Genomic DNA, 16,620 nt, shown 5'->3' with positions numbered 1-16,620 from the left:
GGTGTGTGTGTTTTCAGAAAAAATGTTTCATCTTTTCATTAGGTTGGTTAGGTTCCAGATACATTTGATATTTTCATTAGGTTTGTCGATGGACTGACAAAGTTGCTACAGTTTTTTTACCTGATCACAATCATTGGTCCATTAATGTCAATGGCTAAGCACCATACAAAGGAGAGTATAACAAGATTACTACCCAATATTTCTTGTTTAAGGGAGTCAATAATAAATGTTATGGACTATTACATTCACCGCTATTGTGTTAACTGCACAATTCTAGTGGGAATTTGATATGTGTATCTTCTCAAAGAATCTCAAAGTACCTCGGTCGAAGGAGGGTTGTGGATGTCAATGAGTCAGCATATATTAACCAGATGGAGAGCCGATATTTTTCTGTGATGCTTTGTCTGTCATTCCTTGATATGACTGGCAATACAGAACTCCCTTTACCTTAAGTAGGGCAGCCACAACACGATTTTGGCCCTGATTTACAGTGAGGGAAAATTCTCCTGCTGATTTTGTACATTTGCCCACTGACAAAGAAATGATCAGTCTATAATTTTAATGGTAGGTTTATTTGAACAGTGAGAGACAGAATAAACAAAAAAATCCAGAAAAACGCACATCAAAAATGTTATAATTTGATTTGTATTTTAATGAGGGAAATAAGTATTTGACCCCTATGCAAAACATGACTTAGAACTTGGTGGCAAAACCCTTGGCAATCACAGAGGTCAGACATTTCCCACTCCCACTTTGCAGGTTTCGAGGCTGACGTTTGGCAACTCGAACCTTCAGCTCCCTCCACATATTTTCTATGGGATTAAGGTCTGGAGACTGGCTAGGCCACTCCAGGACCTTAATGTGCTTCTTCTTGAACCCTCCTTTGTTGCCTTGGCCGTGTTTTGGGTCATTGTCATGCTGGAATACCCATCCACGACCAATTTTCAATACCCTGGCTGGGAAGGAGGTTCTCACGCAAGATTTGACGGTACATGGCCCCGTCCATCGTCCCTTTGATGAGGTAAAGTTGTCCTGTCCCCTTAGCAGAAAAACACCCCGAAAGCATAATGTTTCCACCTCCATAGTCGACGGTGGGGATGGTGTTCTTGGGGTCATAGGCAGCATTCCTCCTCCTCCAAACACGGCGAGTTGAGTTGATGCCAAAGAGCTCCTTTTTGGTCTCATCTGACCACAACACCTTCATCCAGTTGTCCTCTGAATCATTCAGACGTTCATTGGCAAATTTCAGACGGGCATTTATATGTGCTTTCTTGAGCAGGGGGACCTTGCGGGCACTGCAGGATTTCAGTCCTTCACGGGGTAGTGTGTTACCAATTGTTTTCTTGGTGACTATGGTCCCAGCTGCCTTGAGATCATTGACAAGATCCTCCTGTGTAGTTCTGGGCTGATTCCTCACCGTTCTCGTGATCATTGCAACTCCACGAGGTGAGATCTTGCATGGAGCCCCAGGCCGAGGGAGATTGACAGTTCTTTTGTGTTTCTTTCATTTGTGAATAATCGCACCAACTGTTGTCACCTTCTCACCAAGCTGCTTGGCGATGGTCTTGTAGCCGATTCCAGCCTTGTGTAGGTCTACAATCTTGTACCTAACATCCTTGGAGAGCTCTTTGGTCTTGGCCATGGTGGAGAGTTTGGAATCTGATTGATTGATTGCTTCTGTGGACAGGTGTCTTTTATACAGTTAACAAACTGAGATTAGGAGCACTCCCTTTAAGAGTGTGCTCCTAATCTCAGCTCGTTACCTGTATAAAAGACACCTGGGAGCCAGAAATCTTTCTGATTTATAACATTTTTTACATGCATTTTTCTGGAGTTTTTTGTTGTTATTCTGTCTCTCACTGTTCAAATAAACCTACCGTTAAAATTATAGATGGATAATTTCTTTGTCAGTGGGAAAACGTACAAAATCAGCAGGGGATAAAATACTTTTCCCCCTCACTTTAGCTGTCCCAGGCAAGTTTTTGAGATCGGAGACAAAATACCCATGAAATTGCCTACTCAGGGTGCGTGGCCGTCACCAATGCTTGATTAATGTGCGGTGGTCCTGACCGCAATCTGAGGGCTACCGATCCCGCCTTTGCGCCATCCTAGACATCCCAATATTTTCAAACGTTTGATTTTATCGGCACAAAATATGCAATTCTCTTGTAGTGTGAGACGTGCAATGACAAGTTCTGAGAACGATGATCAGCAATAGCCAATGAGAGCTCGCAAGAGAAAAAGCCATCACCCAGAATGTGTAGACTCTTGAGTAGGAGCAATGACCACCACCAGTACACGTTTTTATTTGCCTTTATCCAAAGCCAAAATGTCAAATCCTTACAGCTCTGATGTTCACAAGCTATGGTATTCAATTCAGAATGTATTGGCTAGATATTTCAACCCTAAATGGCAAGTGTGAATGTCTGACTGAAAATGTTTATGAGGCTGCTTTGAGCCACAACTCGTCCTAGCTACGTTAACAATCTAATCACATCATTGCATTACTGTTTCCGCGAGACAGCATGGAATGAAGTGAAGAATCTTGTAGTGTGTGATTCCTCGTCTGTGCCACATAGTGAGTGCAGAAAATACAGTTGTTTAATGTGAGGCTCAGCGATGTTAGGATTTTGAAAGTCGTGTAGTGTATGGCCGGCATTAGCTGTGCCCTCTCACTCCCTCTGTCCCCTTAATCTCTCCTCCCTCATTTTTCACCCCATCCCATAACTGCACATTTTAATTAACTTAACTGATTCAAGACGATGATCCTGGAGAAGACGTTTATTAATACCCATTGTTCTCCAAGTGATCCTTTCCCCTGTCTCTTTCCCAACACAGAAAAATCAATTGTGACAATTTAACTCTGAAAGTGTTAAATGTAAGCCATTTGCAGTGAACATATGGGTACACTGAACTGATATTGAAATAACACCTTGGAAAGTGTTAAAGATGTAACTGTGTTGCAGTGTTCCCTTTTCAACTCTTAACTTAAGGGGGCTGAATAATTTTGCACGCCCAATTTTTCAGTTTTTGATTTGTTAAAAAAGTTTGAAATATCCAATAAATGTCGTTCCACTTCATGATTGTGTCCCACTTGTTGTTGATTCTTCACAAAAAAATACAGTTTTATATCTTTATGTTTGAAGCCTGAAATGTGGCAAAAGGTCGCAAAGTTCAAGGGGGCCGAATACTTTCGCAAGGCACTGTATTAACTGCACCTCAGATTGTAGCCCAAATAAATAGTTCACAGAGTTCAAGAAACTGACACATCTCAACATCAACTGTTCAGATAAGACTGTGCGAATCAGGCCTTCATGGTCGAATTGCTGCAAAGAAATCACAACTAAAGGACAACAATAATAAGAAAATACTTGCTTTGTCCAAGAAACATGGACATTAGACCGGTGGAAATCTGTCCTTTTGTCTGATGAGTCCATTTTTGGTTCCAACCGTTGTGTCTTTGTGAGACGCAGAGTAGGTGAACGGATGGCCTCCGTATGTGTGGTTTCCACCATGAAGCATGGAGGAGGAGGTGTGATGGTGCTTTGCTGGTGAAACTGTCAGGGATTTTTTTAAATCCAGGCATACTTAACCAGCATGGCTACCACAGCATTCTGCAGTTATATGCCATCCCATCTGGTTTGTGCTTAGTGGGACTAGTGGGACGACCCAAAACACACCTCCAGGCTGTGTAAGGGCTATTTGACCAAGAAGGAGAGTGGTGGAGTGCTGTATCAGATGACCTGGTCTCCACAATCACCTTTCCTCAACCCAATTGAGATGGTTTGGGATGAGTTGGACCACAAAGTGAAGGAAAATCAGCCAACAAGTACTCAGCATATGTGGGAACTCCTTCAAGACTGTTGGAAAAGCATTCCGGGTGACTACCTCATGAAGCTGGTTGAGAGAATGCCAAGTGTGTGCAAAGCTGTCATCAAGGCAAAGGGTGGCTATTTGAAGAATCAAAAATCTAAAATATATTTTAGAATCGTATTAGTGTGACTACACTTCATACTACACCCCAGCCATTTTATAATTTTGAAGCTTGTAAATAAGCTACTTTCTCGCCACATTACACAAGTTAATCTTATCAATAGTGAACATTCATGGAAACACAATTGCATTGATGGCATCAAGTAGGCCACCTTGAATATAGTAACACATATTGAGAATAAGAAACATAGATTAAGCCTAGTCCTGTACTAAGAGATTGTATGTTGAAAACGTTTAGCTTTTGAGTCTAGGACTAGGTTAAGTGTCCAGGCAACCAGCCCAAAATGTAATTCTGTAATATAGTGGTAAAAATGTAGTTGCACATACAGTGCACTCGGAAAGTATTCAGACCCCTCGACTTTTTCACATTTTGGCACGTTAGACAGATTCAAAATAAATAACAAATCCTCATCAATCTACACACAATACCCCATAATGACAAAGCAAAAACAGGTTTTTAGACATTTTAGCGAATTTATTAAAAATAAAAAACGGAAATATCAAATTGACTTAAACAAGTATTCAGACCATTTACTCAGTACTTTGTTGAAGCACCTTTGGCAGTGATTACAGCCTTGAGCATTCTTGGGTATGATGCTACAAACATGGCACACCTGTATTTGGAGAGTTTCTCCCATTCGTCTCTGCAGGTTTCCTTGCCTCGGTTGGCTCGGCTGCTTCCCATCCTACGTCACACTCCACCGGATCTTCGGGCTCCCTCTCTGTAGCGGGATCAAACAGGTGTCTTGCCTCAGCCGGATCGTCGGGCTTCCATGCCTCAGCCGGCTCGCCAGGCTCTCACGCTCCTCCCGGTTCGTTGGGCTTCCACGCCCCAACCGCCCCTGCATCCCCCCCGGCACTTGAGGGCGCCAGGCTGCCCTACTTCACACACTCCTATCATCCATTACGCACACCTGCCATCCCTCGTCACACGCATCAGCGATATTGGACTCACCTGGACTCACTCATCACCTGTTATTACCTCCCTTATATTTGTCAGTGCCCCAGCTCTGTTCCCTGCTTCTGCATTAATTGTTTTTTGTCTGTATTATTAGTTTGCTGATGCTGTTTCTGTCTTGTTCCAAGTCCTTTCTTCATTAAATGTTTGACTCCCCATACTTGCTTTGCCTCGCCAGCATCATCCCATGTGACAGAAGAGGACAAAGAAACCACTTAACAATAAAGGTTACGGTTGATTACTGTATCTGAGAAGGGAAATTCAAGAAGAACCAGACAGTTTTCTCTTCAAATCATCGGTTGTCTACACGGCGCTCCTACCCAAGCTGGGAGCATCAACGTGGCTGATTAGCCTCCTCAGAAGTCCACTCTCACAGAACGAGTGCAAGGGAACAGACCACTAAGAGAAAGGACACTGACATCGTGTGGACAATCAATAAAGGATAGTAATAAAGGAGGTGCTATCAGAGTAGAAGGTCTTCGGCTAAACCTCCTAAGCGGAAATCAGTCCACGAAGAGATACCCATGGAGACCTTCAACAAGTAATTACATCATTATAATTCTGACCCATAAGAGCGGCAGTTCAGGGCAAGCTGTCGGGGTTAAACTAAGCATAGTTTAAAAGTGTGCTTTTCTCTTGTGCACGTTCTCTCTCTTTCTAAATCCTCATCTTGTGTAGCACATGTCATATTGTGTTGGTCCGTTAGGGACCTGCTTCCTTGTATTAAGTTCTAATCAATAGCCTAGACTGTGTGTTTGTGTATTTGTATATTATATTATCATTTAGCTTGTTAATAAATAAACAATCAACTAAATTGGTGGTGCGGAATGATTTAGTGAAACCCGGGTTGTGCAGATTTACGAATTGTGCGACGGTCAGGGTGAGACTGTAGAGGAAATTAATTAATTAGTGACTGCTGTAAAACCTATATTCTGATATTCTTTGAATTAATTTGTGAAACGGAAACTCATTAAACAAACTTTTCCCATGGTGCCGCAGGTTACTGAGTTAATGATTACCTGATTAATTTAATCACGTAATTATAAACATAGTTAATTATTTGATAAAAAGCAGTCGTCACATTAATGATGCAAGGTTACGACAGTGCATAGGGTCGCTGTCCTGTTGGAAGGTGAACCTTCACCCCGGTCTGAGGTCCTGAGTGCTCTGGAGCAGGTTTTCATCAAGGACCTATCTGTACTTTGCGCCATTCATCTTTGCCTCGATCCTGACTAGCATACCAGTCCCTGCAACTGAAAAACATCCCCACAGCACGATGCTGCCACTACCGTCCTTCGCCGTAGGAATGGTGCCAGGTTTCCTCCAAAAGTGACGCTTGGCATTCAGGCCAAAGAGTTCAATCTTGGTTTCATCTGGTCTGAGAGTCCTTTAGGTGCCTTTTGGCAAACTCCAAGAGGGCTGTCATATGGCTTTTATTGAGGAGTGGCTTCCATCTGGCCACTCTAACATAAAGGCCTGATTGGTGGAGTGCTGCAGAGATGGTTGTCCTTTGGGCAGGGTTCTCCCTGTCAGAGTGACCATCAGGTTGTTGATCACCTCCCTGACCAAGACCGAGCCTCCCCGGATTGCCAGGCGGCCAGCTCTAGGAAGAGTCTTGGTGGCTCCAAACATCTTCTTCCATTTAAGAGTGATGGAGGCCATTGTGCCTCGACACAATCCTACAGACAATTTCTTCGACCTCATGGCTTGATTTTTACTCTAACATGCACTGTAAACTGTGGGACCTTATATAGATAGGTGTGTGCCTTTCCAAATCATGTCCAATCAATTGATTTACCCCATGTGGACTCCAATCAATTTGTAGAAACATCTCAAGGATGATCCATGGAATTAGTATGCACTTGAGCTCAATTTCGAGTCTCATAGCAAAGGGTCTGAATACTTATGTAAATAAGGTATTTCTGTTATTTATTTTTAATACATTTGCAAGCATTTCTAAAAAACTTTTTATTTTTCATTATGGGCAATTGTGTGCAGATTGATGAGAGAAAAAATAATTTAAAAAATGTAAAGTATAAGGCTGTAACGTAACAAAATGTGGAAAAGTGAAGGGGTCTGAATACTTTATGAATGCACTGTAAACAGTAAGTGAGGGGCCTTACACCAAATAGTATTGTTAACAGATGGGTTAGCCCTTTAGACCCCAATATAATTATAGAATGATGCAGTAGATTACTGAGAATTATCAAGATAAAGCAAATTTTCTCACATATTTCAAACAAACAGATATAGCTTAAAAAAAAACTAAACAAATGACATTTACAAGTTCACATAGTTTTAAAAGCACAAAATGTTTTTTAAAGAAGAATATTTAAGCCTTGAGACAATTGAGACATTAATTGTGTATGTGTGCCATTCAGAGGGTGAATGGGCAAGGCAAAATATTTAAGTGCTGCTGTGTTTTTCACACTCAACAGTTTCCCGTGCTTATTAACAATGGTCCTCCACCCAAAGGACATCCAGCCAACTCCAAACCACTGTGGGAAGCATTGAAGTCAACATGGGCCAGCATCCCTGTGGAACGCTTTCGACACCTTGTAGAACATTGCCTTACTACGTCTCTTATCCTACCTCATTTCCACATGCTGTAAATAGATTTTCCTACTGTATTATTGATTGTATGTTTGTTTATTCCATGTGTAACTCTGTGTTGTTGTATGTGTCGAACTGCTTTGCTTTAACTTGGCCAGGTCGCAGTTGCAAATGAGAACTTGTTCTCAACTAGCTTACCTGTTTAAATAAAGGTGAAATACAACACAAAAAAATAAAACATGCGCTGGCGAATTGAGGCTGTTGTGAGGGGGGAAAAAAGAGTGTGCAACTCAATATTAGGAAGGTGGTCCTAATGCTTTGTACACTCAGTGTATGTTCATTATAATGTCCTTATTGCAATTATGCTGGTTTTCACTATTTCTCAAGCACACTTGGCGCTTATAATGATGTTAGGATGTTACTCCATGTGTAACTCTGTGTCGTTGTATGTGTCGAACTGCTTTGCTTTATCTTGGCCAGGTCGCAATTGTAAATGAGAACTTGTTATCAACTTGCCTACCTGGTTAAATAAAGGTGAAATAATTTTTTTTTTTTAAATAAGGCTACTGATGTTTTTGTAATTTGACCGCGCGTCTTGCAGACTATGCATCTTGGTGGTTTGGATATTTTTCTTTTGTCGTTTTAAAAAGAAGCTGTTACCGCGTTCAGTTTCATAGTGGTAAGTGGTAACAAAGGCACTCCTAAATAAACATTATTGAACAAATTATTTTTGTTCTTGTTGTCTTATAAAAAATACAATAAAACATATTGTAATGATACCTAAGACCTTCATAAACACACATGCCGTTTGTGTGCAGTAGTCTATGTATCACTACTTTGCTTGTGAGAAGGCCAGCTGATTGCCATTGCCTGGTTACCAGGATAGCAGACAGATCAGGTCAAGGGAAAGCAAAAATATACAAGCCTTGATGAACACAGTGCTCTTTACCTACATTTTTCTCTTTCTGTCTGTTTATTATTTCACAGACACTCACACAAACACACACACAAAGGTTTTTCACTTTCTTTTCTCTCAAACACACACACTCCCCCCCCTCTCTCTCTCTCTCCCTCTCCCTCTCCCTCTCCCTCTCCCTCTCACACACAAGCGTCTCATTCTCACATGGTTGAGGAAATGCAACTGCTGTCTTTACAGTCTCCTTAAGTCCCCACCGTTGTCTAGTCATTTGAACTCTGACATGTGACCCAACAACCCATCCAGCTCTATATTTCTCTCAGCAGCATTTGTCTACCTTGATCCACATCAACACTGTGCCACTGAACACGCTGGACATTCAGTTGAGATGACTCAACATTTTCTCAGATGGGCTGTGTGAACTGACCTTAACTGAACTAGGGTTGCAAAATTACAGTAACTTCCCAAATTCTTCAGTTTTCCAGAAATCCTGGTTGGAGGATTCCCAGATGTCCTGCTTATTCCCTCAAAATTCCATGAATCTTCCATCCAGGATTTTGGGTAAGTTACCCGGAATTTAGGGTAAGTTATCCTAAACTGCACAATGACCTTCTAAAGAACATTCCCGGGGTCTGTATTCACAAAGCGTCTCAGAGTAGGTGTGATCTAAGATCAGGTCCCCCCGTCCATGTCTAAATATATTATTGTTGATCTAAAAGGAAAAACTGACCCTAGATCAGCACCCCTACTCTGAGACGCATGATACAGATCCCCCTGTCCATGCACTCTTACTCATTATGACTAAAAAGGCTAAGTTGATCTTAGATCAGCAATCCTAGATCAGCCATGATCTACTTAAATTCACTGATCACATTCTGGAGACATCCGGCCAAGTCCGAGTGGTGTTAAGATGCGAAGCACAGCTGGCTAAAATCAGATGAAAGTGAAACATTGACACGGAAAGAGAAAATCAAAGTCTTTGAGTTCAAATGAAAAATTAACGAGTATACCATAACATGTTAGTGATGGGACTGCATGGGAAAATAAATAGATAAAAGTGCACTGCTTGAGGAAGAGAAATGTCTCAAGGAAGGTTGACTTGACCAAAGCATCAACGGAAAAAATGCATGAAGGAGTAATTTGTGTGCAGCAGGGAGTCGTTTTTATATCAGTAATGAAAGGAAAAAGCTCCATCTTATACAACAACCTGAAGTATGATGTTTTTATCCTCAGCACTACTAACAAAAAGCACTCTAAGATCCCTATTACTTTATGCCTACTGAGCAGAGCCAGGCTATACTGCGTTGGCCTGGTTACACATCCACAATAGTTTCTATATCTGTGCTGGAAACGAAAATTAGAAGAAAAAAAAATACATCAGCCAGCACATTAAGGCTCAGGATGGCACGATATTGTGAAAAGAGAGTGTAGTGTACATGTTAAAATGAGCCTTTAACACTAAAACCTCTGGGCGTCTTCGAACTAATGAGTATTCATTTTGACTGCAACATTCTAATAGTGCAATTTAATTTTTGACATCGCAAAAATAATCAATACATTTTATTTGTGGAGTGCCTTTGTTAGAACTATGAAACTATCAAGGCACAAGGCAAGACCCAGATGCAGACACAGGAGGCAGATGGTTGGAGTCTTACAATGTTTATTAATCCAAAGGGGTAGGCAAGAGAATGGTCGTGGACAGGCAAAACCAGAGTCCAGGAGGTACAGAGTGGCAGACAGGCTGCCAGCCAATCATTTGTGGGTCAAAGCAGGCAGAATGGTCAGGCAGGCAGGTACATAGTCCAGAAAAAGGCAAGGGTCAAAACTGGGAGGACTAGAAAAAGGAGAATAGCAAAAGGAGTACGGGAAAAACACGCTGGTTGACTTGACTAAACATACAAGACAAACTGGCACAAAGAGACAGGAAACACAGGCATAAATACACTGGGGAAAATAAGCGACACCTGGAGGGGGTGGAGACAATCACAGGAACAGGTGAAACAGATCCGGGCGTGACAGAAACAGAAAGAGTATGTGTTGGAACATAGTAACAACTTATTTTTATGAGGACATAAAAAAAAAAATGTAATTCCCCAACCACCAAGACATACATCAGCAAGACTCGCGGTCAAAATGAAAGCATCAGTAGCCTAAACATCATTAGAAGCACCAAGTGTGCTTGATAAATAGTGAAATAAACACAAAATCCACAATGCCATTATAATGAATATAAGTGTCAATATGATGCCAGTCAAAAATAGTCAATTATTTATAGGTCGGTGTAACGGCAGATTTCCTCTTCGTCTGAAGAGGTGTAGCAGGGATCAGACCAAAACGCAGCGTGGTAAGTGTCCATATCGTTTATTATAAAACATAAACTGAACACTAAGAAATACAAAACAATAAATGTGAATATGAACGAAAACCGAAACAGTACCGTGTGGCTAACAAACACAGACACGGAAACAAACACCCACAAACCAACAGTGAAACCCAGGCTACCTAAATATGGTTCTCAATCAGGGACAGAAAAGCGGCGACCCTCGCCACCGACCTTGGACTGGGAACCCTAGACATGGGTCCCGAATGGACGGGGGATTCCGGCGGCGCCGGACAGGCGGGGGACTCCGGCGCCGCCGGACAGGCGGGGGACTCCGGCGGCGCCGGACAGGCGGGAAACTCCGGCGGCTCTGGACAGGCGGGATACTCTGGCGGCTCTGGACAGGCGGAGTCTAATTTGTAATCAAGGTATGATTAATTCTGTGTATATGTAATTCTGTGTGATTAGTTAGGTATTTAGTAAATAAATAATGAAACCCAATTTTGTATTGCTGATTCAACTTGTTAGCCAGGGTTCGTCAAGATAACCAAGAATTTACAACTTTCAGATGAGATTGAATTAAGGTGACGATTAATATTGACTGCTATTGATGTAAAATATTACTAGGTCTTTAAGAGTTTATTTGGAAGATAACAGCTTTATAAATATTATTTTGTGGTGCCCTGACTCTCTAGTTAATTACATTTACATGATTAGCTCAATCAGGTATTATTAATTACGGAGAAATTGTTTTATAGAATAGCATGTCATATCACTTAATCCGGCATAGCCAAAGACACAACACCATCAACACCATAGCCCCTGGGTTTGGGATGGAGGTTTTGTATTTTGTCCTGTAGTACATCCAATGTAGTTTGAGTTTCCAATGGATTCTGGTAGTCTTTAGTCATTGAGTCATTGAGTCTAAGATTTGTATCTGATCAGGTATATGTTTTGGCTGTTTTTCTTTGTTATAGGTCCAAAAAGGTTTGGATAGATAACTCTCTGTGTTGTTGTTTTTTTTTTGTGTGTTTTCCAATTTTCCCAGAAGTGGTTAGAGTCTATGGATTCTTCAATTACACGGAGCTGATTTCTGACGTGCTGTTAACAAGCTGGTCCTGGGGCTCTGTTCACAAACACAAACAGACCCGACAGAGCACCAGGACAGTAACACAAATAGACCCAACCAAATGAGAAAACAAAAAGATTATTATTTCCAATGCGTCAAGTAATTAACAAAAAAATGTAGAAAATATAATGCTATTTGGCCCTAAACATAGAGTACACAGTGGCAGAATACCTGACCACTGCGACTGACCCAAACTTAAGGAAAGATTTGCCTGTGTACAGACTCAGTGAGCATAGCCTTGCTATTGAGAAAGGCCACCGTAGGCAGACTTGGCTCTCAAGACAGGCTATGTGCACATTGCCCACAAAATGAGGTGGAAACTGAGCTGCACTGCCTAACCTCCTGCCAAATGTATGACCATATTAGACACACATTTCCCTCAGATTACACAGATCCACAAAGAATTAAAAAAATATATATATTTTGATGAACTCCCTTATCTATTGGCTGAAATACCACAGTGTGCCAGAGAGAGAGAAAAAGAAAGATGCAAGTGTGAATTAAGTTCTAAAACTGTGGTTTTTGAATGCTTACACAACATTTACAGATGTATTTAATGCTAATAAAACACCTTGAATTGACATTGAATTGGCAGAAAGACAAATTGCATCAGTCCCTAACTATTCTACTAGGTACAATCTTGTGCCTTTGAGAGAGCACATCACAGGAGCTCTGTGTCTGTGTGTGCGTGTGCGTGCGTGCGTGCGTGCGTGTGTGTGTGTGTGTGTGTGTGTGTGTGTGTGTGTGTGTGTATTAATGAAGTGTGTGTTCAAATGTTGGTGTTGGTGGGGGGTTAGAATACTCAGGGAATCGGGCACAGAGGAATCTTCTGAGACAGTTTTGGTTAGTAGTTGACGTAGGCAGAGAACACCTGGGCACAGTCAAATTGGCACAGACACATGCCCCTGTTTTATTCATGGTGACCTAATGCAACCAGACAGGTGGGTACCCTGGGGGAGCGCACTTATTTTCTCACATCTCACACACTCATACACACACACAGCCTATGGTCAACGTGATCTGCATTAGCACTCGCTCAAAAGAGATCTCAAAACAGCTCACACCAGAACTTTCCCCTGTAGCCTTGACCAACGCGAGGTCTGAGAGAAAGAGATAGAGAGAGAGCGAGTGAGGGTCATGGCACTGCAAGCCTCATGCTCTACTGGAATTGCAAGCCCCATGCTCTACCAACTGAGTCACAAAGTCGTGTTATGTCGTGTTACCTGTGGTCGTGGGTGTCCTTTGACCAGACATTTGAGCATCAGGTGGTCTCCCTCTCTGATGGTGTAGATCCTCTCACTGATGTTGTCGTCCTTCACCACACACGCCTGGCCCTCGTGCACGATCTTGGCATTGGCAGGGGCTGCGTCAACACATAAGGAAAAAGACAAAGGGTCAATTTTACAGGCTCATAAGTTCACATACGAATTAACAAATACTATTTGTTAAGGTTCATGAAAGTTCCTGTTTTGGAAGGCATTCTTGTAAAAAAATAATGATTTCTTAGTTTCGAACGGCTTTGCTGTATGTTACAGTTGGTAGACGGCCCAAGGCTTTAATGTTTATCTGCAATAGTATTGTAAAAGACAGGACAGGAACACATCAGTCTTTAATGCACCATCTGACAAGTTTGTCTATTCGGGAGCATGAAGAAAGGTAAAACACATATCCTGTCTCACATCTCCAATACATTGCTAGGTGCTTTCAGTGTTGACAGTACCAAAATACAACAACTCATGTCCAAAAACACTGCAACACAAACAAGTTACAACGTGAAATCGCCTCTATCCCATTCAGACCTTAGAGGGCCCAAACTACATCTCCCATAATGCAATGCCAGCACCAGTCGACAGCTCTGCTAACCTTCAGCATCATAGAAAGGCATGCTAGCATGCTAGCTAGCAACAGCAGCACTTTTAGCACTCTGTAAACTATATTAATAACAATACAACTCTGAAAGTTACATGTGTCAATAGTCTCACAGTCCCTTATAACAATACCTAAAGCATTAATCTTGGGTTGTTTTACTTATTTCACGTTATGGACATACCTTTATCTCTGTGTTTTCTTGGACCGAGGAGAACGGGAGCTACGGTTAGTACCAGGGTGTTAGTAGGTGACGCAAGCACCCAGATGAAATAAAATACATTTAATGAAACACAAGCCGAATATGTTAACATTCATTTACTGTAGTTGCCTACCTAACATCAACAGGCAGCACCAGTAGCGCAACAATTAAAAATAGACACCAAAAGTAAAGTTCCTGGCGATCATAGCGATCTGACTCCCCCTTCTGTCTGAACTTGGAATATTCCTGTTCTCGGGCTTTGGCCACTGACCCTCAACCTGGTTGTTTTGTTCTGCTTTGTGTATTATTCTAATAATTTGAAGTTTGATGGAATAACCTTTTTAACTCTCCTACATGTGTGTGTGTCTGCCTAGGTGTGCCAGTGACTTGCCTAGTTAAAGAAAGGTTAAATACATAAAAAAAAATAGTGTTGGCTAGAACAAACATGTGCACAGTACACACCTAGTAGATTGAGAAACACTGAATGAAGTGACAGGTACAAGAGAACCCTAGTAAACACCATGGCCTCAAGAACTAGGACCGAAGATGTCTGACTTATCACGGCCTACAAGGCTCTTCACAGAAGGCGATCAAGATTGCGTGCAATTTTTTCATGTAACCTCAGCCAGGACAAGTGAAGGGAGACAGGAGGGAGGTGGGGAAGAGAGGGGACAGAGATGAGGAGAGAGAAATAGCAGTTGATGGAGGGGGAAGAAGAAATGAAAGAGAAAGAAAATAAAAATACTAAGGACTACTCAGAAACCCACAAAGAGAGAAAAAATTAGGGCAGCACAATGTAAACACCGATATAGACCCCAAACGTATCCTTTCCTCTAAAATCAGACCGCTCCCATTGAAGGCAACCCCATTGCCACAGAGTAAATTAGTATAGCATATTAGCACGTTAGTGCAGGCTAGCCACCAAAACTAGTGAGAGGCAGTGGTATAGCATCTCCGCGTCCCAGGGCCCGTTCTGGGGCAGATCTGGAGTGACAAGGCCCCTGACAGCTACCACGTGGCAGAGGGAACTTGAGAGGTGTTCGGCTTTACACAGGCACCACGGCGCATGACAAACCTCTAACCTGATGTGAACTTCACAGTGTGAATGGTAGAGGAGAGAAGGTGCAGAAGGGGGGGGGGGGGTATAATGCTCCACACTCGACTGCCGCTAGCTGTGTGTGTGTGTGTGTGTGTGTGTGTGTGTGTGTGTGTGTGTGTGTGTGTGTGTGTGTGTGTGTGTGTGTGTGTGTGTGTGTGTGTGTGTGTGTGTGTGTGTGTGTGTGTTGTTGTTGTTGTGGGCGAAGGCAGGGGAAGCACTTGAGAGACGCGCTCTGGCGCCCATTGAGCAGTTCTCGGTCATGGTGCATCAACCATTGAAACAGGGTGATTATAAACTGGGTGGTTCGAGCCTTGAATGTTGATTGGCTGACAGCCATGGTATGTCAGATTGTTTACCACGGGAATGACAAAACATTTATTTTTACTGCGCTAATTACGTTGGTAACCCATTTACAATAGCAATAAGGCACCTCGGGGGTTTGTTGTATATGGCCAATATACCCTGGCTAAGGGCTGTATCCAGGCACTCCGGGTTGCGTCGTGCTAAATAAGTCCCCATATACCACACCCCCTTGGGCCTTAATGCTTAACTATGCCATGGCAGAGGAGTCCTGTTTTAGCATTTATTGCTGCTATTCTGGAACTCTCTCTTTTGCCCTCTTTCTTGCTTCTCTCGCTCTCTCTCTCTCCCTCTCCCTCTTCATCTCTACTTCTCTCTCTTTCTCTTCCATCTCTTTCTCAGTCACTCTCTCTTGCCGTATTTCCATCTTTTACTCTCCATATCAGGCTCCGTTTCTCTCTCTTCCTCTCTTTTCCTCTTCATCTCTGTCTCTCTCTCTTTTCCTCTCTCTCTCTCCCATCCATCTCACTCTCTCTTTCTCTCCTTCTCAGTCTCTGTCTCCTATCGAGGTTAACTTATGATATCTCTGTGCCCTGTGTGATTGCCGATGAGACAGTGTGGGTGTGAGAAGAAGCCCAGAACGGGTCTGCATTAGTGGGATAGAGGGCACAAAGTGGGCGGTCAGAAGTGGCACAAGGGCAGAACTTTGGTGGCAGAGCCAAAGGCGGTGAGGGGCTAACTGGACAACTCAACTTTGAGGTGGGGGCACAGGACACAAATGATTTAAATGATGAACAACTGTCTTTTTCAGCGTGTTAGCACGTCAGCGCTAGTGCGGCCTCTCCGGAGAGGGAGAGAGGTTGACCTGCAGCATGCGGCTCCTCCACTATTCTTGCATCGGGCTAGAGGTTGCCTGGCAGTCTGACACACTGTAGCAGCCAAGGTTGGTTAAAGATGAGGGATGGAGGAAGGGAGGTATGGAGAGTGGGGTAGGACTGGGGAATGAATAAGGGAGAAAGAGAGAGCCCTGATGAAAAAAATACAGCACAGACCAGCCTTTGTTGTGTTTTTGCTGGTGACCAGCATTGTGTTTTCACTTGTTATGATTTCTTTGACCAGCCTTCGCTGTGTTTTGGACACTGATCACAAGCATCAGAATGACTACCAGGGTCAGAAAGAAGAATGAATGAGACTACCTAAATCATCCAACCTCCAATAACCATTTCAGGAATGGGTGCAAAAAGGGTTGTCCTTTTTGGATTAGTTTCAAAAATTTGGGGGAAG

The 16,620-nt window shown here is 42.6% G+C and overlaps 1 protein-coding gene across 1 annotated transcript in view; it reads right to left on the bottom strand.

Moving 5' to 3' along the window:
* LOC149972030 (MAM domain-containing glycosylphosphatidylinositol anchor protein 1-like) overlaps nucleotides 1-13,754 on the bottom strand; it is a 73,892-nt gene extending 60,138 nt beyond the window's left edge. The window contains exons 1-2 of the mRNA XM_090219291.1: nucleotides 13,733-13,754; nucleotides 13,093-13,232 (exon numbers count right to left, since the gene is read on the bottom strand). Of these exons, the coding sequence (XP_090075417.1) occupies nucleotides 13,093-13,232; nucleotides 13,733-13,754 (162 nt within the window). The remainder of the gene's footprint in view (nucleotides 1-13,092; nucleotides 13,233-13,732) is intronic.
* Nucleotides 13,755-16,620: the final 2,866 nt, after the last annotated feature.

Source organism: Oncorhynchus mykiss, chromosome 25 (genome assembly GCF_057628025.1).
Source record: "Oncorhynchus mykiss isolate SJ-2025 chromosome 25, ASM5762802v1, whole genome shotgun sequence".
Taxonomy (NCBI): Eukaryota; Metazoa; Chordata; class Actinopteri; order Salmoniformes; family Salmonidae; genus Oncorhynchus; species Oncorhynchus mykiss.
The sequence above is the reverse complement of the archived record's forward strand: the minus strand, read 5'-3'. Positions and strand labels throughout refer to the sequence as shown.